The sequence below is a fragment of the Aethalodelphis obliquidens genome, unplaced genomic scaffold, assembly GCF_003676395.1.
Source record: "Aethalodelphis obliquidens isolate GAN/ISIS:26980383/991018 unplaced genomic scaffold, ASM367639v1 scaffold27, whole genome shotgun sequence".
NCBI classification, from domain to species: Eukaryota; Metazoa; Chordata; class Mammalia; order Artiodactyla; family Delphinidae; genus Aethalodelphis; species Aethalodelphis obliquidens.
The window spans coordinates 12101898-12129248 of NW_020837971.1; the positions used below are offsets into that span (position 1 = coordinate 12101898).

At 40.1% G+C, this 27351-nt stretch overlaps 1 protein-coding gene across 3 annotated transcripts in view; it reads left to right on the forward strand.

Annotated features, from left to right (window-relative positions):
- RALA (RAS like proto-oncogene A) overlaps positions 1-27351 on the forward strand; it is a 76757-nt gene that overhangs the window by 36555 nt on the left and 12851 nt on the right. The window contains exons 2-5 of one of the 3 annotated variants that reach the window (XM_027123968.1): positions 9463-9537; positions 20360-20512; positions 22941-23149; positions 26075-26249. In XM_027123968.1, coding sequence (XP_026979769.1) covers positions 20399-20512; positions 22941-23149; positions 26075-26249 — 498 coding nt within the window. In that variant the 5' untranslated portion in view covers positions 9463-9537; positions 20360-20398. Of the gene's footprint in view, positions 1-9462; positions 9538-20359; positions 20513-21026; positions 21137-22940; positions 23150-26074; positions 26250-27351 lie in introns of those variants that run through there. The other 2 variants (XM_027123969.1, XM_027123970.1) reach the window with 2 other exon arrangements.

Here is a 27351-nt window from a genome sequence, read left to right on the forward strand (position 1 = left end):
GAGCTGTAATGAACATTTTGGTACATGACTCTTTTTGAATTATGGTTTTCTCAGGGTATATGCCCAGTAGTGGGATTCCTGGGTCATATGGTAGTTCTATTTGTAGTTTTTTAAGGAACCTCCATACTGTTCTCCATAGTGGCTGTACCTATTCACATTCCCACCAGGAGTGCAAAAGTGTTCCCTTTTTTCCACACCCTCTCCAGCATTTATTGTTTCTAGATTTTTTTGATGATGGCCATTCTGACTGGTGTGATATGATATCTCATTGTAGTTTTGATTTGCATTTCTCTAATGATTAATGATGTTGAGCATTCTTTCATGTGTTTGTTGGCAGTCTGTATATCTTCTTTGGAGAAATATCTATTTAGGTCTTCTGCCCATTTTTGGATTGGGTTGTTTGTTTTTTTGTTTTGGAGCTGTATGAGCTGCTTATAAATTTTGGAGATTAATCCTTTGTCAGTTGTTTCATTTGCAAATATTTCCTCCCATTCTGAGGGTTGTCTGTTGGTCTTGTTTATGGTTTCGTTTGCTGTGCAAAAGCTTTGAGGTTTCATTAGGTCCCATTTGTTTATTTTTGTTTTTATTTCCATTTCTCTAGGAGGTGGGTCAAAAAGGATCTTGCTGTGATTTATGTCATAGAGTGTTCTGCCTATGTTTTCCTCTAAGAGTTTGATAGTTTCTGGCCTTACATTTAGGTCTTTAATCAATTTTTAGCTTATTTTTCTGTATGGTGTTAGGGAGTGATCTAATCTCATACTTTTACATGTATCTGTGCAGGTTTCCCAGCGCCACTTATTGAAGAGGCTGTCCTTTCTCCACTGTACATTCCTGCCTCCTTTATCAAAGATAAGGTGACCATATGTGCGTGGGTTTATCTCTGGGCTTTCTATCCTGTTCCATTGATCTATATTTCTGTTTTTGTGCCAGTACCATACTGTCTTTATTACTGTAGCTTTGTAGTATAGTCTGAAGTCAGGGAGCCTGATTCCTCCAGCTCCGTTTTTCGTTCTCAAGATTGCTTTGGCTCTTCAGGGTCTTTTGTGTTTCCATACAAATTGTGAAATTTTTTGTTCTAGTTCTGTGAAAAATGCCAGTGGTAGTTTGATAGGGATTGCATTGAATCTGTAGATTACTTTGGGTAGTAGAGTCATTTTCACAATGTTGATTCTTCCAATCCAAGAACATGGTATATCTCTCCATCTGTTTGTATCATCATTAATTTCTTTCATCAGTGTCTTATAATTTTCTGCATACAGGTCTTTTGTCTCCTTAGGTAGGTTTATTCCTAGATATTTTATTCTTTTTGTTGCAATGGTATATGGGAGTGTTTTCTTGATTTCACTTTCAGATTTTTCATCATTAGTGTATAGGAATGCCAGAGATTTCTGTGCATTAATTTTGTATCCTGCTACTTTACCAAATTCATTGATTAGCTCTAGTAGTTTTCTAGTAGCATCTTTAGGATTCTCTATGTGTAGTATCATGTCATCTGCAAACAGTGACAGCTTTACTTCTTCTTTTGCGATTTGGATTCCTTTTATTTCCTTTTCTTCTCTGATTGCTGTGGCTAAAACTTCCAAAACTATGTTGAATAAGAGTGGTGAGAGTGGGCAACTTTGTCTTGTTCCTGATCTTAGTGGAAATGCTTTCAGTTTTTCACCATTGAGGACGATGTTGGCTGTGGGTTTGTCATATATGGCCTTTATTATGTTGAGGAAAGTTCCCTCTATGCCTCCTTTCTACAGGGTTTTTATCATAAATGGGTGGTGAATTTTGTCGAAAGCTTTCTCTGCATCTATTGAGAGGATCATATGGTTTTTCTCCTTCAGTTTGTTAATATGGTGTATCACATTGATTGATTTGCATATATTGAAGAATTCTTGCATTCCCGGAATAAACCCCACTTGATCATGGTGTATGATTTTAATGTGCTGTTGGATTCTGTTTGCTAGTATTTTGTTGAGGAATTTGCATCTATGTTCATTAGTGATATTGGCCTGTAGTTTTCTTTCTTTGTGACATCTTTGTCTGCTTTTGGTGTCAGGGTGATGGTGGCCTTGTAGAATGAGTTTGGGAGTGTTCCTTCCTCTGCTATATTTTGGAAGAGTTTGAGAAGGATGGTTTTAGCTCTTCTCTAAATGTTTGATAGAATTCGCCTGTGAAGCCATCTAGTCCTGGACTTTTGTTTGTTGGAAGATTTTTAATCTCAATTTCAGTGCTTGTGATTGGTCTCTTCATATTTTCTATTTCTTTCTGATTCAGTCTTGGCAGGTTGTGCATTTCTAAGAATTTGTCCATTTCTTTAGGTTGTCCATTTTATTGGCATAGGGTTGCTTGTAGTAATCTCTCATGATCTTTTGTATTTCTGCAGTGTCAGTTGTTACTTCTCCTTTTTTATTTCTAATTCTATTGATTTGAGTCTTCTCCCTCTTTTTCTTGATGAGTCTGGCTAGTGGTTTATCAATTTTGTTTATCTTCTCAAAGAACCAGATTTTAGTTTTATTGATCTTTGCTATCGTTTCCTTCATTTCTTTTTCATTTATTTCTGATCTCATGTTTATGATTTCTTTCCTTCTGCTAACTTTGGGGGTTTTTTGTTCTTCTTTCTCTAATTGCTTTAGGTGCAAGTTTAGGTTGTTTTTTCGAGATGTTTCCTGTTTCTTAAGGTAGGATTGTATTGCTATAAACTTCCCTCTTAGAACTGCTTTTGCTGCATCCCATAGGTTTTGGGCCATCGTGGCTCCATTGTCATTTGTTTCTAGGTATTCTTTGATTTCTTCAGTGATCACTTCGTTATTAAGTAGTGTATTGTTTAGCCTCCATGTGTTTGTATTTTTTACAGATCTTTTCCTGTAATTGATATCTAGTCTCATAGCGTTGTGGTCGGAAAAGATACTTGATACAATTTCAATTTTCTTAAATTTACCAAGGCTTGATTTGTGACCCAAGATATGATCTATCCTGGAGAATATTCCATGAGCACTTGAGAAAAATGTGTATTCTGTTGTTTTTGGATGGAATGTCCTATAAATATCAATTAAGTAATCTTGTTTAATGTATCATTTAAAGCTTGTGTTTCCTTATTTTCATTTTAGATGATCTGTCCATTGGTGAAAGTGGGGTGTCAAAGTCCCCTACTATGAATGTGTTACTGTCGATTTCCCCTTTTATGGCTGTTAGTATTTGACTTATGTATTGAGGTGCTCCTGTGTTGGGTGCATAAATATTTACAATTGTTATATCTTCTTCTTGGATCGATCCCTTGATCATTATGTAGTGTCCTTCTTTCTCTCTTCTAATAGTCTTTATTTTAAAGTCTATTTTGTCTGATATGAGAATTGCTACTTCAGCTTTCTTTTGATTTCCATTTGCATGGAATATCTTTTTCCATCCCCTTACTTTCAGTCTGTATGTGTCTCTAGATCTGAAGTGGGTGTCTTGTAGACAGCAGATATATGGGTCTTGTTTTTGTATCCATTCAGCTAATCTGTGTCTTTTGGTGGGAGCATTTAGTCCATTCACATTTAAGGTAATTATCGATATGTATGTTCCTATTCCCATTTTCTTAATTGTTCTGGGTTCGTTATTGTAGGTCTTTTCCTTCTCTTGTGTTTCTTGCCCAGAGAAGTTCCTTTAGCATTTGTTGTAAAGCTGGTTTGGTGGTGCTGAACGCTCTCAGCTTTTGCTTGTCTGTAAAGGTTTTAAATTCTCCATCAAATCTGAATGAGATCCTTGCTGGGTAGAGTAATCTTGGTTGCAGGTTTTTCTCCTTCAACACTGTCAATATGTCCTGCCAGTCCCTTCTGGCTTGCAGAGTTTCTGCTGAAAGATCAGCTTTTACCCTTATGGGGATTCCCTTGTGTGTTATTTGTTGTTTTTCCCTTGCTGCTTTTAATATGTTTTCTTTGTATTTAATTTTTGACAGTTTGATTAATATGTGTCTTGGCGTATTTCTCCTTGGATTTATCCTGTATGGGACTCTCTGTGCTTCCTGGACTTGATTAACTATTTCCTTTCCCATATTAGGGAAGTTTTCAACTATAATCTCTTCAAATAGTTTCTCAGTCCCTTTCTTTTTCTCTTCTTCTTCTGGAACCCCTATAATTCGAATGTTGGTGCGTTTAATGTTGTCCCAGAGGTCTCTGAGACTGTCCTCAGTTCTTTTCATTCTTTTTTCTTTATTCTGCTCTGCAGTAGGTATTTCCACTATTTTATCTTCCAGGTCACTTATCCGTTCTTCTGCCTCAGTTATTCTGCTATTGATCCCATCTAGAGTATTTTTCATTTCATTTATTGTGTTGTTCATCATTGTTTGTTTCATCTTTAGTTCTTCTAGGTCCTTGTTAAATGTTTCTTGCAATTTGTCTATTCTGTTTCCACGATTTTGGATCATCTTTACTATCATTCTGAATTCTTTTTCAGGTAGACTGCCTATTTCCTCTTCATTTGTTAGGTCTGGTGGGTTTTTATCTTGCTCCTTCATCTGCTGTGTGTTTTTCTGTCTAATCATTTTGCTTATCTTACTGTGTTTGGGGTCTCCTCTTTGCAAGCTGCAGGTTTGTAGTTCCCGTTGTTTTTGGTGTCTGTCCCTATTGGCTAAGGTTGGTTCAGTGGGTTGTGTAGGCTTCCTGGTGGAGGGGACTGGTGCCTGTGTTCTGGTGGATGAGGCTGGAGCTTGTCTTTCTGGTGGGCAGGTCCACGTCTGGTGGTGTGTTTTGAGGTGTCTGTGGACTTATTATGATTTTAGGCAGCCTCCCTGCTAATGGGTGGGGTTGTGTTCCTGTCTTGCTAGTTGTTTGGCATAGGGTGTCCAGCACTGTAGCTTGCTGGTCGTTGAGTGAAGCTGGGTGCTGGTGTTGAGATGGAGATCTCTGGGAGATTTTCGCCGTTTGATATTATGTGGAGCTGGGAGGTCTCTTGTGGACCAGTGTCCTGAAGTTGGCTCTCCCACCTCAGAGGCACAGCACTGACTCCTGGCTGCAGCACCAAGAGCCTTTCATCCACACAGCTCAGAATAAAAGGGAGAAAAAGTAGAATGAATTAGAAGAAGGAAGGAAGGAAGGAAAAAAAGAAAGAAGATAAAGTAAAATAATTAAAATTAATTATTAAAAAATAATTTTTAAAAAAACAAAAACGGACGGATAGAACCCTAGAACAAATGGTGGAAGCAAAGCTATACAGACAAAATCTCACACAGAAGCATACACATACACACTCACAGAAAGAGGAAAAGGGGAAAAAATCATAAATCTTGCTCTCAAAGTCCACCTCCTTAATTTGGGATGATTGGTTGTCTATTCATGTATTCCACAGATGCAGGGTACATCAAGTTGATTGTGGAGCTTTAATCCGCTGCTTCTGGGGCAGCTGGGAGAGATTTCCCTTTCTCTTCTTTGTTCTCACAGCTCCCAGGGGCTCAGCTTTGGATTTGGCCCCGCCTCTGCGTGTAGGTCGCCAGACGGCGTCAATTCTTCACTCAGACAGGACGGGGTTAAAGGAACCGCTGATTCGGGGGCTCTGGCTCACTCAGGCCGTGGGGAGGGAGGGGCACAGAGTGCGGGGCGGGCCTGCGGCGGCAGAGGCCTGCATGACGTTGCACCAGCCTGAGGCGTGCCGTGCATTCTTCCGGGGAAGTTGTCCCTGGATCCCGGGACCCTGGCAGTGGCGGCCTGCACAGGCTTCCCGGAAGGGCGGTGTGGAGAGTGACCTGTGCTCACACACAGGCTTCTTGGTGGCGGCAGCAGCAGCCTTAGCATCCCATGCTCGTATCTGGTGTCCACGCTGTTAGCCGCGGCTCACACCCGTCTCTGCAGCTCCTTTAAGCAGCGCTCTTCACCCCCACTCCTCGCGCACCAGAAAACAGAGGGAAGAAAAAGTCTCTTGCCTCTTTGGAGGTCCAGACTTTTCCCCGGACTCCCTCCTGGCTAGCTGTGGCGCACTAACCCCTGCAGGCGGTGTTCACGCCGCCAACCCCAGTTCTCTCCCAGCGCTCCGACTGAAGCCTGAGCCTCAGCTCCCAGCCCCGCCCGCCCCATGGGTGAGCAGACAAGCCTCTCGGGCTGGTGAGTGCCAGTCGGCCCTGATCCTCTGTGCGGGAATCTCTCCGCTTTGCCCTCCGCACCCCTGTTGCTGTGCTCTCCTTTGCGGCTCCGAAGCTCCCCCCTCCGCCACCCGCAGTCTCCGCCCGCGAAGGGGCTTCCTAGTGTGTGGAAACCTTTCCTCCTCCACAGCTCCCTCCCACTGGTGCGGATCCCGTCCCTATCCTTTTGTCTCTGTTTTTTCTTTTTTCTTTTGCCTTACCCAGGTACGTGGGGAATTTCTTGCCTTTTGGGAGGTCTGAGGTCTCCTGCCAGCGTTCAGTAGGTGTTCTGTAGGAGTTGTTCCACGTGTAGATGTATTTCTGGTGTATCTGTGGGGAGGAAGGTGATCTCCACGTCTTACTCTTCAGCCATCTTCCTCTCGTCCCTCTATTTGTTGTCTTTTTGATGATGGCCATTCTAACAGGTGTGAGGTGATGTCATTATGGTTTTGATTTGCATTTCCTTGATGATTAGCAATGTGAAGCATCTTTTCATGTGCCTGTGCCTGGCCATCTGCATTTTGTCTTTGGGAAAATGTCTATTCAGTTCTTCTCATTTTTTCAATTGGGTTGTTTGCTTTTTTTGATGTTGAGTTCTATGAGCTGTTTATATTGAGTTGTATGAGCTATTTATATCTATTGGATATTAATCCCTTATCGGTCATATCATTTGCAAATATTTTCTGCTATTCAGTAGGTTCTCTTTTAATTTTGTCAATGGTTTCCTTTGCTGTGCAAAAAAGCTGAGGCTAATTTTAAAATTAGATCTGTTTAATAGAGATTTTCATAGTTTCTAAGTCTGAAATATTTTGGCATTCCAAATCAAGTCAGCTCTGGATTTTAACTCGTCTACAGGGAAAGCCAATAGACTAAATTAATGTGTCCTACTCCTCTGTAGCCCCGACTCCCTGTGAAATGACAGAGAGGAAAAAAACTTAGAGGCGGAAATTTGTAAATCCATAACTGAGAATGGGAACAGATGGGGTGACCATCAGCAAAGCAGACACTTCCAGGTTCCAGAAGACAGAAAACAGATGGCGTTGATGGCTGAACCAGGGTGGAGAAAGCCCCAGCCCAGCATACCCATGAGGGAAACTGCACGTGGCATCTATTTTTCCCCTTAGAGTCCTGAAGAGACTCTAAGCTTGAGTCAGTAGGAACAGAGAGCAGAAGAGATGATAGGACATGGTAGTAATTAAAGGAGGACATATCAAGAGCTCATTGGATATGCTGCCCACTCACTCAGCCCATACAAAGATTACACGACGTTGGTTACCATGCTAATTTTGGAAATCTACTTTCAAAACAACCTTGTTTTTAAACTCTCAGCCTGAGGAGGACTAGGTGTCCTAATGCAAGAGTTAGTGTTCCAGCGAGTACGCTCCTTATTTTGATATTTGGAGAAAGATCCTGCCCTGTCAACCTGTTCCTTGCCCATGAACCCTGAAGTAAAGCCCATCCACTAAAATGCCAGTGAACATAGTCTGTTACCTCTCCAGATCTGTCATGGGAAGTAGATCTACCCAGCAACAGAAGAAACCTGCTATAGTGGACTGGGAAAGCAAGAGGAAAGAAAGCCTCGCCAATGGTGACATGAAAGTATAAAAAGTATAATATGAGATACTATTGCCAGATTAGTAAAGGATGTGAATTAACAATTCACAAAATAAATAAATACATGGAAAAAATGGTCACCCTCATCATGTAATCAAAGACGTAGTTAGAAAAAATGAGATCTTTTTCCCAATATATAATTAGATTTTTTAAAAGAATGCCCATTGCTAATAGGAATGTCGTGGACAGTTGTATAGCACTTTTGAAAAGCATTGGACAATATGTCTAATAAACCTTAAACAATCCGTTCATTCATTACAATTCCTTAAAATCTACCTCATGAAAAGCATTTTAAATATAGAAACAGATGGTTATCCATTTAGAATTTAGAAGAACTCCAAACAGCTATGATGTCTTCTATTACAAGAGTTGGTAAATAGACTGCTCTACATCTACAGGATGATTAAATTAAAATTAAATTAAAAAATAAAAATTGAAGCTATGAAGTCAACAAAACAACATAGAAAAAGCAAGTGTGACTTAAGTGGAAAGGGATGCAGGAGGCAGACTTGCGTGTTACAACTTAATACTGTCCTCCCCCACATCTCTGTTACTTTGTTGTAAGATCTCAAAGTCAGGGATTTTGACTTGCTCATCTGTGTACCCCCCTTCCCCTCCCCGTCCCCCCCCCAATGCCTAGCACAGTATCTGACTCTTAATAAATATATGTTGACTCAGAATATGGGCATAAGAAACAAACAGAAAGGAAATCCAAAAGCAGACCAAAAGATCAGGGAAGCCACTATACAAAGAGAGAGCTAACTTAAATGAAACGTGCATCCCAAAGTGGGATTTAACAGATGTCTTCATGTAAACCAGAGGCCATACTTAGATTCTTTTAAAATATTTCATTTGCTAATGACTGTTTACTGTTAAACTTTTTGTCAGTATTTCTTCTAATATGTAGTTTGATATGTCTTATGCAGTTAATGAAATGCCCTGTTCATTTTTAAGTTGGATCATTCAGGCATGGTTTTTTTTTTTCATTTTTATTTATTTTATTTATTTATTTTTGGCTGTGTTGGGTCTTCATTGCGGTGCGTGGGCTTTTCGTTGCAGTGGCTTCTCTTGTTGCGGAGCACGGGGTCTAGGCACATGGGCTCAGTAGTTGTGGCTCATGGGCTCTAGAGCACAGGCTCAGTAGTTGTGGCGCATGGGCTTAGTTGCTCCGCGGCATGTGGGATCTTCCCAGACCAGGGCTCGAACCTGTGTCCCCTGCATTGGCAGGCGGATTCTTAACCACTGCGCCACCAAGGAAGCCCCAGGCATGGTTAATTCAATTATTTTTTTCTGGTTCTCCTTCTTAAATCAGGAGAGTTTTCACAGGCAATATCAGATTTATAAATATATCAATAAGATAAACTCAAAATAACAGTATTTATACACCTAATTTATAGCTTGGATGCAGTAGACTCTAAAGCAGGTATAAATTACATAAGTCATACTTTTTTAGTAGTTCTGTTAAATTCAGGCTTGATATTACTTCTTCATCCAATTTTGTAGCTGGTATGTTCAGTAAATAACACGTATTGAATTTTCAAATAGGTAAAAGACTCACATGGTTCAAAATTCAAAAGATTATTGTTATGTGTCTTGCCATAGTTAGCATAGGAATACAGGAGCAAAATGTATATTCTTTATAATTAATAATTATTAAATATTTTTCTACATAATCTTATTTTAAAAGCATATTTAGGGGTTCAAAGAAAAATGTTAAAATAGCTATAAATAGTAGTTTATCAGTCTTTTTATCTTCCACCTTTCAGGTTCCGCCCTGTTGCTTATTTCTCAACACTGCTGAAATCAAGTCATAGTGTGGTAGCAGAACCTCTGTGACTGGGGTAAGAAAACTGCTTATACTTAGGCTGTACTTAGATTCTTCCTTTAAAATATTTTGATCCATTAAAAAATCGGTGTAGATTTCCATCATTTCCTTGCACCAACTCTTTTCACCACCACCCCTCCTAAAAATGCTGCTTGTTCCTCTTCCTTTCCTAACCTGTATCCACTCAAGCCAGGAAGTTGGGTACTTTGGCTTGAATTGTCCCTTCAACCCCTCATATCTAATCTGTCCCCAGATTTGGTTGTTGCTTTTTTCTTAATGTCTCAAATCCATCCCCATCTTCTCCCTAGTCACCATTGCCCTGTAGCCTGTGGCTGCTCTTCCTGCCTTCTGAGTCATAATCTCTCACTTAAAAAATCCTGGTAATTCTCTTTGCTCTAAGAATAAAAAAAATCTCAATTGCTGGCATGTAAACGCCTGTTTCTGGCCCTTTTTACTTCTTACTTCTTCCTTCATCTCTCACCAACACCCCCAGGTTCACCTGGTCTGTTAAAATGCTTTGTCTTTCAAGTCTCAGTTTAGTCATGACTTCCTCCGGAGTTCTGGAAATGTTTTGCTAGTTTTAACTGGTGAGGGCTTTACTTTTGTGCTGCTGGTAATATCAGTAATTTTGCACTGACTGGGGACTGCATATACGCTGCATATAAAGGTAGGGTCTTCTAAAAAGATGCCTGAATGTTTACATTACCCGTACTTACTGTGTGTATTTAGACATCTTCCATGTGCTAAATTATTCATCTTAAACTTAGTTTTACAAACAAGCCGCGACCCAAAGAGGTAAAGTAATTTGAGCCTTCCCATGATTTTAAAAGTCAGTGCTTTGATGTCTGACAACATGTCTGGCAAGTCATATAAATAAATTTTATTATGCAGACCAGGCAAATTGTTAAGCCATCTTTAAGCAGCTTTCAACTATTGTACCCTTAAAACAGAACATTATTTTCTTTAGCTCAGTCTTAGTTATAATTTTGTGTTGTCCTTATTCAGTGAAGTCTGGGTAATTGGAAAATATTAAGTTATTACATTTTAGAAGTAAAGCATTGCCTTGGGGACTTTCTGGCTTTGACTGTTGATCCTTTTGAGCTGATTGTATATCTTGAAATAAAGAAGGACCTTCTAAGAGTTCAGGATGTCAGTTACAAGTTATGTTTCACCTGGACTTCCTTCCATTTTCTATTTTTAATAATAACTAAATAATAAGGTTTTGTTTATAAATATTCAAATTACAGTAGCTTCTTCGTCATTTAAAATTTGTCAAAGATTAGGACCCCAAAAGCATTGAAACATTAAAAAAAAATTGATAAATTACACTTCATCAAAATCAAAAGCTTCTACTCTTCACAAAACTTGTTAAGAAAATGGACAGATAAGCCACAGACTGGGGGAAAATATTTTCAAGGTATATCTCTGATAAAGGATTTGATTCCAGGATACCTAAAGAACTCTTAAAACTCACTTTTAAAAATCCAATTTTTAAAAATGGGTAAAAGATTTGAACTCCAAGACACATAGATGGTAAATAACCACGCTAAAAGATGCCCAACATGATTAGTCATTAGGAAAATGCAAATTAAACCCACAGTGTAATACCACTACACATCCAATAGGCCGCTTAGCATGAAAAGACTGTGGCTGTGACTGTACCAGGATGTGGAGCGACTGGTAATCTCATTCATTGTGGAAATACAGAAAGGTATAGCCACTTCGAAAGACATTTCAACACACACTTATTGTACAGTTTAGCAGTCTCACTCCTAGGTATTTATCCAAGAGAAATGAAAACATATATATATATACACACACAAAGACCGGTACACGACTCTTTATAGCTTCTTTATTTATAAAATTATAAAAATGGAAACACCCCAAATAAATGTGAATGGATAAACAAATTATGCTATTTCCAGACAACGGAATACTATTGAACAGTAAAAAGCACGTGCCACTGATACATGTAACTGTATGAATATATCTCAAAAGCCTTAGCTAGGTGAAAAGAAACAGGCACAAAGGCTATGTACAATATGATCCATTTATATAACATTCTGGAAAAGGCAAAACAATAGGAACTGAAATCAGATCAGTGGCTGCCATGGGATGGGGTGATGGAAGAGATTGACTGCAAAGAATAAGGGGAAGCCTTTGGAGGTGATGGAACTATTCTGTGTCTTGATTGTGGTGGTGTTATATGACTGTATACCTTTATCAAATCTCATTAAAAGGGTGATTTTATTGTATATAAATCAACCTGCTTTTAAAGAAAAAGTTAAAGGCAGTTTTCAACATCAGAAATTATCTTCACAAATTTAAGGATAAAGAAAACTAGGCGATAGATCAGATGAGTCCAAAGTCAAGTCCTTTGTCTTTTGACTCAGTGGTAAAAAATTTTTTTTATTGTGAGGAGATTTTTATATGTTAGAAATTAATAGTCTTTCTTATTATCAGAGTTTTGTGCCTTTACCAGTATACAACCTTCTTGTCCCAAGAACAGGATCTACCTTCATTTATCTTCATAAAGTCACCCTGTTACCTAAATATCATTATTGAATTGTCTTCATGAATATATTACAGTTTGTGTTAATTTTATTCTTAATTATGTATTCTTTGTGAGTCTTGTTGTAAATTGAGTCTTTCCTTCCATTATATATTCTAACTGGTTATTTGAAAAGAAATTTATTTTTTACATAATATGTTGATTATATAACCATTATCTTTGAAATCTCTTGTTTATAGTAATTTTTCAGTTGATTCCTTTGGCCTAAGTATGAAATCATTATTGGTATAAGCAGTGGACTTTGAATTTTATCAACTATCATTCCAGATCATGTAATCTATGACTTTTCTCTTCTATTAATATGAAGAATTACATTGACTTCCTAAAATATAAAGACATTCTTGCATATCTGGTTGAATCCCACCTGGTCACTTTGGTGTATTCTTTTAGTGTGCTGGATTCTAACATTTTTTATTTAGAATTTTTGCACCATATTTACATGATAGGTCAGTCAGTCTGTTTTTCCTGTAGTCTCTCTTTGTTAGGAACTTTGCATCAATGTTAAGCTAGCTCTCAAAAAAGAATTTGGAGGCTTTCTCTATGTTGCAAAACATTAAATAGTATTAATAATACCTGTTCTTTAAATGGTTGGAAAAATACGCCAGTGATATTATCTGTATCTGTGCCTAGCAGTAAACTGAAATAGTCTCAAATCCCTTTCAGAATAGAATTGTGTATCTTGCTTTCTTGGTCAGGTATATTCTGACTCTTCTAAAATTGTTCATTTTATACTAAATTCCTTTATTGAGCAGGTATTCTTCATGCAGATAGGGAGTGTCATTTGAGAGTTGTCCGTATGAACTGTTTTTCATTTTGAAGGATGAGTCACTACTGTGGCCTCTCCCTGCTTGTGCTTAGTAGTGGTTTATAATGCTTTGATAGGAACTGAACTTCAGTGATCATAGCCTTTAATGCGCTATTCAAATTGGAGGGGAGAGGCATGCTCCATTTTATCTCTTTATTAACAAGGAATCTCTCAGTGGGAACTTCTGCCAGCTATTAGTTTTATTAAACTACAGCCTAATAGTAAGTGTCTTTATTATGAAAGTCTAAAAAAGGTAATAATGAACTCTGGAAATATAAAGATCATTGGGTTTATTGTTTTTAGTGGACAGGGAGTGTTTGAGATCTTACTTGGTAGAGTATTCCTTATTAAGTACTGGAGAACTAGACTGATCACTTCTTAGAAATTTTCATAAAGTTTAAAATAGAGCGCCGAGAGTTTGGGTTGGAGATTTGTGGTCTGAAGCTCCTTGGCCCACTTCCTTCCGTGTGTGGTTGGCCGATTAACGCCCCGACGACAAGATAACCATGTCCTCATGCCCATAACTTTGAATGTTACTTCCTATTGCAAAAGGGACTGTGCAGGTGTGATTAAGTTAAGGATTGGGGGGTGATTTTCTGCATTATCCTTGTGGGCCTTAAATGTAATCACAAGTTTCCTCATCACAAGTCTCCTTATAAGAGGGAGGCAGAGAGAGGTCTGACTACGGAAGCAGAGATGATAGTGTTGCAGCCAGGGGCCAAGGAAAGCCAGTCTCTAGAAGTGGGACAGGTAGGGAACAGATTCTCCTCTGGAGTGTCCAGAAGGAACCCACCCTGCTGACATCTTGACTTTAGCCTCTTAAGATTCATTTTGGACTTCTGACAACAGGATGATAAATTTTGTGTTGTTTTAAGCCCCTGTAAATTTATAGTGTTTGTTATAGCGGCAACAGGAAACAATACAGTATGGGTACCTGTTAACTAAACATATGAAGGCAGGGACCTAGGCCTATGGAATTCAACTCCATATCCCAGTGCCTAGAACTGTGCCTTACATAATAAGGCACAGTATATTTGTTAATGGAGGATGGGAGGGAGAGAGGGAGGAAATATCAGGTAATTCATAACTTAATCAACATGGTGAGCATGGTGTAGGTGTCTAGCTTCTGAGTGAAGCAGAGGAAAACAGTAAGGTTGAAAACTTGAAGCCCACCCATGACCAAATAGATTTTATAGTATTGTTCTAGGACATCGCTTTTTAAAAATAGAACTCCATATGATCCACACTAACTCAAAATGATATATGTACCCCCATATCATTGTAGCATTATTTATAGTGGCCAAGATATGGAGACAACCTAAGTGTCCGTCAGCATGTTAATGGTTGAAGAAAATGTGGCATATTGTACAATGGAATATTATTCAGCCATTAAAAAAAATGAAGTCTTGCCCTTTGTGACATGGATGGACCTTGAGGGCATTATCCTAAGAGAAATAAGTCAGACAGAGAACGATAAATACCATATGATTTCACTTATGTGTACAATCTAAAAAAAAAGGAAAGAAAACCAAGCTTATAGATACAGAGGACAGACTGGTGGTTGCCAGGTTGGGGGTGAGGCAGCAAAATGGGTGAAGGGGGTCACACACACTTCCAGCTATAAAATAAGTAAGTCACAGGGATGTAATGTTACCCAAAAGGTGGGGGGGGGGAGGGGGAAGGAGGCCATTGTGTAATTAAAAAATATTTGTTTGAACAGCAGAAGATAGAAAATAACTGAGGAACCCTACAAACCAAACAATTTGAAGTTCAAGGATCCCTATCTCATTACTTGAAGGAGGAAAACACAAATGCATACACATACATAGAGAAGTATTTCAATTAAAATTCAGGTTCAGTCCTCCAGTTCCTAGGTTGTATAAGGTGCCAGGAAAGTAGTTAATTGTATTTTTACCAAGTGAGTGCAGGAAATAAACAGGGTAATGTTATTTATTTTATGACTAATTTTAATTTTAAAAACAAGTTATATGTTCACATTATACAAAAATCAAACTGGTAGTTAGCAAAAAGCCATCATCCCGCTTCTGTCCACCAGTGACTTAGTTTCCATCCTCACAGGCAACCCTGTGTTACCATTTTTTATATTGTTTCCGATATATAAACAAATAAACCTCGAAATCCTGTTTTTCTCATCTTTTTATGCAGTTCATAACATACAAGTTATATTGCTCTATAGTTTACTTTTTTCACTTTAACAATATGTGGTGGCGCAGTGGTTAGGAATCCGTCTGCCAATGCAGGGGACACGGGTTCGAGCCCTGGTCTGGGAAGATCCCACATGCCACAGAGCAACTAAGCCCGTGCACCACAACTACTGAGCCTGTGCTCTAGAGCCCGTGAGCCACAACTACTGAGCCCGTGTGCCACAACTACTGAAGCCCGCGTGCCTAGAGCCCATGCTCTGCAGCAAGAGAAGCCACCACAATGAGAAGCTCTTGCACCTCAACGAAGAGTAGCCCCCGCTCACCACAAGTAGAGAAAGCCCGCATGCAGCAACGAAGACCCAATGCAGCCAATTAATTAATTTTAAAAAACAATATGTTTTAGCTCCCTCCATATCAATGGGTAAAGAACATCTTTTTTTTAAAAATGGTTGCTAATTAGTCCATGTTTCCAGTTTACACTTCCACTGCAGTGAAGGAATGTGCCTGTTTGTCTACCAGGGAGGGACAAGCTTTTTCTGTAGAGGGTGGAAAGAAAACATTATTTAGACTTGTGGGCCATGAACGTTCTCTGTTGCATCTTATTCTTGGTTTTATTTTGTTTTGTTTACAACCCTTGAAAAACACAAAATGGTTCCTAGCCACAGGCCATATAAAAAGCAGGCCAAGGGGGCTATAGTTTACTGGTCCTCTGGGTAAAACAATTGAGAGCCAATCTAATATTATTTGTATTGCTCTTATCAGCAAGGTTGAGCGTATTAGAGCCCTTTGTATTTCCTTTTCTGTGACTATTTGTATTTTTCTTTCTTTTCTTTTCTTTTCTTTTTTTTTTTTTTTTTTTTGCGGTACGCGGGCCTCTCACTGTTGTGGCCTCTCCCGTTGCGGAGCACAGGCTCCCGACGCGCAGGCTCAGCAGCCATGGCTCACGGGCCCAGCCGCTCCGCGGCATGTGGGATCTTCCCGGACCGGGGCAAGAACCCGTGTCCCCTGCATCGGCAGGTGGACTCTCAACCACTGCGCCACCAGGGAAGCCCTGCCCATTTTCTTAGAGTTGTTGATTTTATTTATAGTAACTTTTCATATAGGGAAATTACCTCTTCTCTTGGAAATGAATCACAAATATTTTCCTCAGTTTTATCTTTTTATATTTTGCTTATAGAAGATTTTGCCATGTAGAAATTGTTTTGAGTAGTAAAATTTATCAAAGTTATTTTATGCCTTGAGTTTTAGATAGTACTTTATGCCTTTCCCATTCTAAGATTATAAAACAAAAATTTTGTGGGTTTTTTTTTTTCTGGTGCTTTTGTGATTTCATTTTATCATTTAAATCTTTGATCCACTTTCAAAGATTTATATAAATTTATTTTATAAATTTACAGTTTGTAGTGGTGTGAGGAGAATGGGTCCAACTTAATTTTTTCCCAGATAGCTCACCAGTTGTCCTAGAACCATTTACTGAATTATCCTCTATGCTTCCCTCCCCGACCCTCCATTTGAAATGCCACGTTTATTACACACTAAACTATAGTATGTATTTGGATCTATTTCTGTATATCCTGTTCCACTGATCTATCTAGACAGGCGTGCTTTTGAATTCCAACTCCTCACTAAACTGCTGTGTGAATCATATTTCATGGAGGAAATTATAGATGCAGTTAAATAAAGAAATAGCCAGATCTGTCTGCAGCCTGCACCTGTACCTTGTGCTTTGCTTTACCTCACCTCCTATTACAAAGAAAGAGCTGTCCCTGCTCCTGTGTGCCCTGGGTCTCTTCTTCCCTGGTCTACTCCTAGAGGCACCTTCTCTTCTTCATCATTAATTTCTGCCTCTTTTAGATGATTATCATGTAAACATCCCTTAAGAATAATTAAAAAGCGACCCAAACAAAAACCCGTGTCCATCTATGGCCCCATTTCTCCATTCGTCTTCAGAGTCAAGTCCATTTCTACACATTCTGTTTTCTCCTCAACCCACCCCATTCAGGCTATGGTTCCTGCCTCGTTGGTGAGGTGACTCTTCCCAAGGTCACTGGCAGCCTCCATCTGCCAATCCTAGTCATGGACTATGGGATGGACTCCTTTGCTTTCAGCTCTTGCACCTCTACCATTCATTCTACACACACTGGCCATGGTAATCTTTTTAAAAACATAAATGAAATTATGTCACAGTCCTGCTTACACACTCTCCAGAGGCTTCCCAGTACAATGATAATAAAACTCGAACACCTTTCCACAGCCTTCAAGGCTTTTTATGATTTGGCCTCTCCTGCTTCTCAGTCTCACCTCCTGTTAACACTCCCTGATCAGACTCGTAGCCTCCATCCACTCTGGCCTTCCTCTGGCCCCTAGAACGTGGCAAACCGTCTACCATCTTAGGCCTCTGCACTTGCTCTTCCCTGTGTCTAGAACGTTCTTCCCTCAGAGCTGGCTGGTTCCTTTATAAAATTCAGGTGTCAGCTCAAATGCTGCCTCTTCAAAGGAGTCACCCTTGACCATCTGGTTGAAGTAGCCCCTCCCCCCTCTTTATCCCGGTGCCCCTTAGTTTCTTCATTGCGCTTAGCACTAATGGAATTTTCTTATTTACATGTATGTTGTCTTAAGTTCCAACATCTAGACTAGGAATTGGGACCTAAGTTATGGAAAGCCAAGTTTTTGCAATGGGGCAGAGGAGTGAGTGTCTCCTTGGCGGGAGCTTCTTTTCCTGGATAGCCTCTTGAAAGTATGGGATGTGCAGCTAATAGTTATTGAAGAAAGTCTGCACTTTGGAAAAATGTCTCTGGGAATCTCTGCCTTTTCTAAGTCACAGACTATATTGTAAATTGTTCTGGAAGGGAAAGTGTTTTAACCCAGTTGGTGTAACTGCTAAATGTTTTACTTTAAAAACGCATACATTGAACTCTTAGAGTATTAACACCCTGAGCTCCTGTGGTATTAACTGTTTTAAAAATATAACAGTAGGGCTTCCCTGGTGGCGCAGTGGTTGAGAGTCCGCCTGCCGAGGTAGGGGACACGGGTTCGTGCCCCAGTCCGGGAGGATCCCACGTGCCGTGGAGCGGCTGGGCCCGTGAGCCGTGGCCGCTGAGCCTGCGTGTCCAGAGCCTGTTGCTTCGCAATGGGAGAGGCCACAACAGTGAGAGGCCCGCGTACTGCAGAAAAGAAAAGAAAAAAAAATATATATATATATATATGTATGTATGTATGTATGTATGTATGTATGTATACATATAACAGTAGTTGGGTAGCTGTGAAGTGATTACAGCTGCCAACAAGTAAGGGTCATAATGGTGAGAAAGAAGTCATTTCCTGCCTTACTTAGGGACGCCAGCAACAGCATGCTCCATAAACGCGTAGATGAGGTATCTTTTCGACTTTTAGTTACTTATCTGAAGTACATACTTTCCTCAGCAGTGGTAATCATCAGAATCCAATGATCATCTCCTTGGTATCCAGGAAAAAGAGGGGCTCAGTCCTTGTTTATTGAATTACACTGAACATCTAGCCTCCAAGTGTGGATTCTTTACCATATGCTGCACAGTTTAAGCTGCCTCTACCACAGTGTTTGACATAATGCAAGAATAGCAGGATCAAAAGTCACATATATGGTGTGATCTCAGTTATGCTCCATGCAGACTGAAGCTGTCTCAAACAAAGTATAATGTATTCGTGTTGTTAAATGGATAGCAAGATTATGGGATTTTTTTTTTTCTTACGACTTTTCTGTATTGGGCAAATAGGCTTATGGGCATGACTTCTGGGGCGGCCTGAGCTCTTGGGTGCCCTGCATAGCCAGTGTGTGGTGCACAAGCCCACGGCAGACTGTCCTTGCCTAATAAGCTTGTGATGGACCCTCTAGTAGCAATAGCTGCTTTACACCAGTACACTCGAAAGCACTCCCAAGGTTAAGTCAGACTCGTTCATTCCACACACACGTACTGAATGGCTGATTTTTGCCAAGGCATATTAGTTACATTAAGCATGAAGTAAACCAATAGATATGGCGCCTGTACTCAAGTTGCTTCTGGTATATTAGGAAGAAGACCCATATTAAACAACTAACACTCTCAGGCAATTCCGACTTGTGATAACGGTTATGAAAGAAAAGTATCATGTACTATGTGAGCACAGGGCAGGGGAGAGCCTAATTTAGGTTGAGTGTTTCAGGTAAGGCTGAAACCCCAACACTGAGAGGAGTTAGCCAAATTAAGAATATGCCAAACGGAGGAAACTGCATGGGAAAGGCCAAGAGGCAGAGAAGAGCGTATGAAAAGTCGAAGGAGACCAGTGTGGGCTGATGCGGCCAGGCTGGGAGAGATGGCCTGAGATACAGAAGTAGGCAGGGCGGGGGTGTTCTGTAAGTTGCAGCTTGAGAAAGGTATGCTGTGACTGAGACAGGTCAGAGATGCTGAGAAGGAAGGTGTAGCCCCCTTGAGCCTCTAAAAACAAGTCTCCTCTCCTGGGCCTCCACACAGACGCAGTGTTTGCTGTGACCTCCCGCCTCTTTTTCTAAGGCCTGGTACCATGGCCAAAGGTAACCAGGTGCCATTAGTGTGCATCACCACAACCTCTGGGGGAACCTGGTCTTTCCACGCTGAGCACATAAATGTAGTAAACGAAAGTGAGGGCACACTAGATTCAGGTGTTTAAGTTAGATCAGCCATCCACCCCAAAATATACAGATGTTCCAGTACTACGATACTTGGGAGTTGGGGTATACGGTATTCGGTTCTATTTATATTTCTAAGACCAGCAAGTAGTTGGGATGGGTTTTTCCTTCCTTCCTTCCGTCCTTCCTTTCCTTCTTCCCTCTGTCTTCTCTTCTCTTCTCTTCCTCTCCCCCCCCACTTTCTTTCTTTCATCAGTTGTTTCTTACTGAAATTAGAAGAAACATCTCTTTAATTATTGCCAATAGAGGTTAATATGAAAACAAAGTGATCATTCACCCTGCTTTGTAATCTGTGTGACCATATTTTAATACAACTAATACTCCATTATTGTCAGCCTGTGGTTGCACTGGGAAATTTTCACTTTCGGTCAGCAAGCTCATTACTGAAAACTACTATAAGAGTAATGCCCTTGAGTCATATACTTGTCTTATTGCCATGGTGTTCTCTGATAAGTGGTTCTTCCCCCAAATAAGCATACTTCATTTGCCATCTGTTTAAAATCACCACAGAATGAAAACTAATACCTTGACGCCTAAGGACATCATCTCTCTTTCCTACACTGGAATTCTGCAGAAGAATGTATTGAGCATTACTCGTTCTTTCATTCTTTTCAGATTCTTCTTAATCCTTTGGTGAAAACTCGGTGACACAACATGGCTGCAAATAAGCCGAAGGGTCAGAATTCTCTGGCCTTACACAAAGTCATCATGGTAGGCAGTGGTGGTGTGGGCAAGTCTGCTCTGACCCTGCAGTTCATGTACGATGAGGTAAGTGCCGATTTTATCATGGATATCAAAGTTGGGGCTTTCAGAGAATATTTCTCTAGCTTCGTTTTGGTGCTGTTTTGGATGGATTCCTTGAATTCTTGAAAGCTACTGATCATTTTTTTCCTGTTCAGAGTCAACATTTGTATACAACTTGATTTAACAAGTCAAGAACCCAAGGTCCTTAAAATTCTTATGCTTTTAAAAAACAAAACAGGGACTTCCCTGGTGGCGCAGTGGTTAAGAATCTGCCTGCCAGTGCAGGGGACGCAGGTTCGAGCCCTGGTCCAGGAAGATCCCCCATGCCACGGAGCAACTGGGCCCACGCGCCACAACTGCTGAGCCTGCGCTCTAGAGCCCGCGAGCCACAACTGCTGAGCCCACGTGCCACAATACTGAAGCCCGCACACCCAGAGCCCGTGCTCTGCAACAAGAGAAGCCACCGCAGTGAGAAGCCCGTGCATCACAATGAAGAGTAGCCCTTGCTTGCCGCAACTAGAGAAAGTCCGCGTGCAGCAGCAAAGACCCAATGCAGCCAAAAATTAATTAATTTTTTTTAAAAACCCTGGAAACAGTACCTATTTTTGAGCAATCTAACTGGCTTTTTTATTTTTAGTGTTTTTAATGGTGAGTCCCACCTTGAATTAAGAGAACTGGTGGATATAGTACCTAATTGAAACTTGACGTTAATATACATAAGTTGTCCTTTAATAACTTCAGTGAAAAAATCAGTTATTGTGTACTGGCATGGCACCACACTCAACACTAAGCAGGAAAAGGCGTTGTCCCTAAAATAAAATTACTAGACAGGTTACAGATTTCTGTACATGTATTTGTATCAGACTTTATTGTCCCAGAGGTAAGGTCTCAGCCTATATACAGCAATACATTCTTTCCCTAGAGGACTATTAATAAGGCTAAATGATTTAAGAGTTGGTCATCAAATTTAGGCATTGATCCTCAATTCTTCTTCCTCCCAAATAGAAGCAAAGATTTATGGTTACTCTTTCTTAATCCTCAAAAAAATCCTGTGTGGTAGGCAGTGGTTTCCCCATCTTACAGATGAGGAAACGGAACCTCAGAGAGGTTTCCCAACCTGCCCAAGAAGAGTGATCTCTGATGAGTAACTAAGTATTAAACCTAGTCTTCTAAGAAAAAAATCCTGTGGACTTTTACCACCTAAGGTCTCTTTTCATTGCCTGCTCATCAGCATTTCTTTCACACACACAGAACTCTTAAATCCATCAGTTGTGTTGCTTATGATAAACAATTTAGAGAGGGGGAAATTGAAATGGTACTTTCACTGAAATTGCTAATTTATCTGTTCAGTTCTGTTTTTCATGCTGTTCACCTTAATAGCTGCTTTTCTTTAAACTAATCCTCAAATCAGTTCCCTTCTTGACAATAGGAGGTCAAAAGTAAGAATGTTCATGTCTGACATTTGAGGAATGGTTACACTTTCATTTAATATTTATAAATATTTAATATATTATCAGATATGCTATCTGAATATTCTATTAATTATTCATATTCATAAATATTTAATATTTGTAAAATATTAGCATGTAATTGTCATAGAATGTTCTATAGCTTTTACAGTTACAAATACACTGTGCTTGATTTTTAATAATTATTTGTTGAGTGTCTTCCATGTACCAGGCATATTCCAGGCTTTGGAGATACAGTGATGAGTAGACTAATCAAGGTCCCTGCCCCCAGGGGTTAAATTCTAATAGGGGGATTTAGACATTGAGCATATAAATAAGAAAATATCAGATAATGAAAATATTTACAGGAACTAATAAAAAACCCACTGAAGTATGTGTGTATATATACCCATATGCCAACAATGATACACTGATCAAAAATATTGAGGTGAGATTTAGGGGGTAAAAGAAGTACAACTGTAAAGTTGTTTAACTGTACTATTTTAAGAAACTGGAAGTTTGGGGAGAAATTTCAAAGTTCAAGATTTGGCATTTTACAGGGTAGTATAAGCCACTTTCTTGACATGGTTCATTTTGGAGAAAGAAAAGATTTAACTGTGCTTTCAATGCTTACCTAAATATTAACTTACTTTCAAGTTATTTCCACAATTCTGACATGAAAATTTATATTTAGAGTCAGAAAGGGTTCTTAAACATTTGACAAAATATCTGTGTAGTAGTTTCTGCAGGTGTAGTGTTCTAAGTAAGAAAAAAGGCACGGTTTTCAAGCCGTCAGCGGCCTAGAGCTGTTCAGTCCCCACCACCAAATTGCCTGAAATGGAAATTTAAATGAATGTAGTGTTTACCGTTGGGGAAAACTGAATGACGGCTACATGTGACCTCTCAGTGCTATTTTGGCAACTTCATGTGGATCTATATTTCAAAATAAGAGGCTCTGAAAAGTAAGGATAATCCTTAAGGGGATGCGCTTTCACCTCTTGCAGTTTGTGGAGGACTACGAGCCTACCAAGGCCGACAGCTACCGGAAGAAGGTGGTGCTGGACGGGGAGGAAGTGCAGATCGACATCTTGGACACAGCCGGGCAGGAGGACTATGCCGCCATCAGGGACAACTACTTCCGGAGCGGCGAGGGCTTCCTCTGTGTCTTCTCCATTACGGAAATGGAGTCCTTCGCGGCCACAGCCGACTTCAGGTATGTCAGGAAGTCGTGCCGTTACACCGCAGAACAGCTTGCTCCCCAGAAACAAGCAGACCACTAGAGGCTCTTACCTGATCGCCTTTCCCTCTGCGTCTAGTCGTGTTTATTCCCTCTGTGACATCAGTGTGACTCTGTCCGCTGCATGCTTGTACTCACATCCTCGGCGCAACCTGTGTAATCCCACAGCCAGCTCTGCCAGTGCCAGCTGCACTGGAGCCTGAGTTTGTTCAAGATTCACGCAGCTGAGTTGAATAAGTCATGAAACCAAGTGGAAGTTAGCGACAAAGTAGGAGATGTGGCCAGTGATGGTTACAGAGGATCCAGGAGAGGAGAGGAGCTGGGAGGCCTTCAAGAGATAGATAACCCTGAAGGATAAGAAGGATTTCCACAGATGAGGAAAGAGGTCATTCCTGGTGGTTGAGTAAGAAACTGAAGCAAGGGTTACACAAAGCATTCCTTTTTATGTATACGTGAAACTCTCAAGAACTTAAAAGATTCTAAAAGCACCTCCTTTGCAAAAAAGCATGTCATTGAGAAACTTTAAAAATATAAATTTGTAACATTAAGTTTGTTGGCTTCTATAAGGAAGGAGTTTTGTATGTGATAAAGTGCAAAGGGAGTTTTGTAATCCTGGGAGACATGCTGAAAGTTATGTAAGTGTCAGTGATTATTCATTCATTCAAAAAAATATTTTGAGTGCTTATTATGTAGCAGGTTCTGTACTAAGTAATGGAATACATTTTGTCACCATAGCCACCAAGCCAAAGTGGTATCTCAAGGGAGTGAGGTATTTTTATGCCAAGAGAAAGAATCTTGGGCTGTTGCTGTTACAGAAAATAAGTGAATCATTCATTACTCGTCTGTTGTACCTCCAGTGTGTTGCCCCTCCCATAAATAAAAACTGTTCCTACTGACTGACCAGCAATAGGAAAGCCATTTTTGAGATCGTCTGAATGGTTATCGTAGGCACTCCACACGGTCTGACCTGCAAAGTATAGCACAATGTCAGCTCCTCTCTTTTAATTTCTTTTTATTGAAGTATAGTTGATGTACAATGTTGTGTTAATTTCTGCTGTACAGTGAAGTGATTCAATTATACATATATATACATTATTTTTTCATATTCTTTTCCATTATGGTTTATCACAGGATATTGAGTATAGATCTCTGTGCTATTCAGTGGGACCTTGTTGTTTATCTGTTCTATATATAAAAGCTTGCATCTGCCAATCCCAACCCCCCCCTCCTTGGCAACCACAAGTCTGTTCTCTATGTCTGTGGGTCTGTTTCATAGATAAGTTCATTTGTGTCATATTTTAGATTCCACATATAAGTGATATCATATGGTATTTATCTTTCTGTTTTTGACTTCACTTAGTATGATAATCTCTGGTTGCATCCATGTTGCTGCAAATGGCATTATTTCATTCTTTTTTATGGCTGAGTAGTATTCCATTGTGTGTATATATATCTATACATGTCTCTATATATACCACATCTTCATCCATTCATCTGTCGATGGACTCTTAGGTTGCTTCTGTGTCTTGGCTATTGTGAATAGTGCTGCTGTGAACGTAGGGGTGCATGTATCTTTTTGAATTAGAATTTTGTCCAGATATATGCCCAGGAGTGGGATTGCTGGGTCGTATGGTAGTTCTCTTTTTAGTTTTCTAAGGAGCCTCCACACTGTTCTCCACAGTGGCTGCACCAACTTACACTCCCACCAACAGTGTAGGAGGGGTCCTTTTTCTCCACGCCTTCTCCAGCATTTGTTATAGACTTTTTAATGATGGCCATTCTGAGCAGTGAGAGGTGGTACCTCATTGCAGTTTTGATTTGCATTTCTCCGATTGTCAACTCCTCCCTTTAGCCTTCCTGGGCCTCCCGTCACCCAGACAGGATCCGTCGTTTCCTCGTGTGTGTGCGGTATGCTTACCACAGCTGCAGCAGCACACTCGCCGCACTCTTACATGAGATTGATTTATATGTGTTTTTCCTGATATGGTAAAAACTCTTCTTATCCATTTCAGTGTCTCTAGTACCTCTGTTTGGCACAGTTGCTGGCCTATAACTTGTAGTGCTTATTAAGTGTTTGATAGAAATAAAGCGCTGTTACGTTTTTTCATTCTCACTTTCCTTCTGATAAGAATGAAGTTGGACCAGTTTGTAAAGGTGCTTTCCTATTCTAAAATTCTGTAGTAGCCTCTCAAACTCTTTAAAGGGAGCATCACTTTAAGCAAAAATGCCAATAACGATTACAATCGTCACATCAGAAACCACTGATCACAGATCACCATAACAAATATAATAATAATGGAAAAGTTTGAAATGTTGCGAGAATTACCAGAATGTGACACAGAGACACAAAGTGAGCAAATGCTGTTGGAAAAATAGTGCTGATAGACTTGCTTGATGCAGGGTGACTACAAACCTTCAGTCTGTTCAGAAAAAAAAAAAGTAGTATCTACAAAGCACAGTAAAGCAGATTGCAGTAAACAAGGTATACTTTTATCAACCGTGATAAACGTACCACATTAATGTTAACAGTAGGGGAAACTGGATGTGGGGTATATGGGAACTCTCTGTCCTATCTTCACAGCTTCTCTGTAAATCTGAAATCATTCTAATATAAAAAGTTTATTTTCAAAAAAGCATTTCGGAGGAAGTTGCATTTGATATTCACTTCGTACGTCTGCTGCCATATTTATACTCTTCTTCTGTGTATTTTTCCGAATGAAGTGAATGTGGAGCTCAAGTCATTGATGGTAGAAAAAGGAAGAAGTGCTGCTTGTTTCCTACTGGGTAATAAGTGAGCTATTTGTTATTGTCTAGAAACATAAATAACTGCTAATTGCATGTTTTGTTATTTTAACATGTAGAGATAACATTAATATTTCTTGCTCATTTTCTCTTATCCAGGGAGCAGATTTTAAGAGTAAAAGAAGATGAGAATGTTCCATTTCTGCTCGTTGGAAACAAATCAGATTTGGAAGATAAAAGGCAGGTTTCTGTAGAAGAGGCAAAAACCAGAGCCGATCAGTGGAATGTTAACTATGTGGAAACATCTGCTAAAACGCGAGCTAATGTTGACAAGGTAAAAAGGTGGCTCTACTGCTACGTCATGTTAAAAATAGGTTGATGTGCTTTAACTCGGCTCTGTTTAGTCTAGAGATTCTGTGAGACTTTCAAATAGAGGTTTAATACGTGTTGATTTTTTATGGCCCTGAATGCTCAAGTACAGCATGTTAGGAATTTACTTCACTTTGTCCTTATAGGTTCCCGAGAGGCGTTAAAACATGAGACACTGCAGCTAGATGTACCTTTTTTTTTTTTTTTTTAAAGCACTGAAAGATTCCTGACCTGAATCCCTGCCTTTTTTTTTTTTTTTCCTTATCCTGATTGGCTGGAGAATCTAGAAGGAACAATGTAAGTCCTCTGAGCTGACACCTGCCCAGCCTCACTTAAGTTCTCCCAGACCCCGGGGGAGAGGATTTTGAAATCTCTGTCATCACAGCTGCCTTCCCTACCCTCAGCCTCTGTTCTCCCCCAAGTGGAAGGGGAGCTCCTGTGTCCTCTCCCCTCATCCTCACACTGTGTTCAGATTGGCCCTTCCTGGAGACCAGGTGCAGAACACCCTTACCTCGTTTCTAGAAGCCTTCCCAGTGCTTTTCATCCTGCTGCGGGACGCCATCATCAGTATTTAGGAAGCCTGCCGGTTGCGCTGGGGCAGCACAGGTTCTGAGAGCCCTCCAGGCGGGGCCTTTTCAGCCCCCGTGTATCTAGGCTCTACTGAGTGCCTCTCAGAAACTAACGTGCAGGAGGATTGCCTATAGAGCCTGATAAACACAGATTCCTGGGTCTTCGCCAGAGATTTTGATTCGCTTGGTCTGGGGTGAGACCTGAGAATTTGCCTATCTAGCTAGCTCCTGGATGTGCAAATGGGCGGTGCGGCACACTTGGAGTAACTGCCCTAGGTGGCCGCAGGTGCTTGTGAGCTCGTCTGCTGTGGCTGTAGATTCGCAGCCCTGGTCCAGAAATCATGATGTTAAAAATTTAGAGATTCTTTCTGCCTGTTTACTGTAGGTTTTAAGACAGTGTTATTACTGTCTTAAACTGATTTTTTTTTTTTAGTCACACAGTCAGATTCCTTTAAGTCCAAGACATCTGTACAAATTGCTGTAAGATTTCTACTGAGT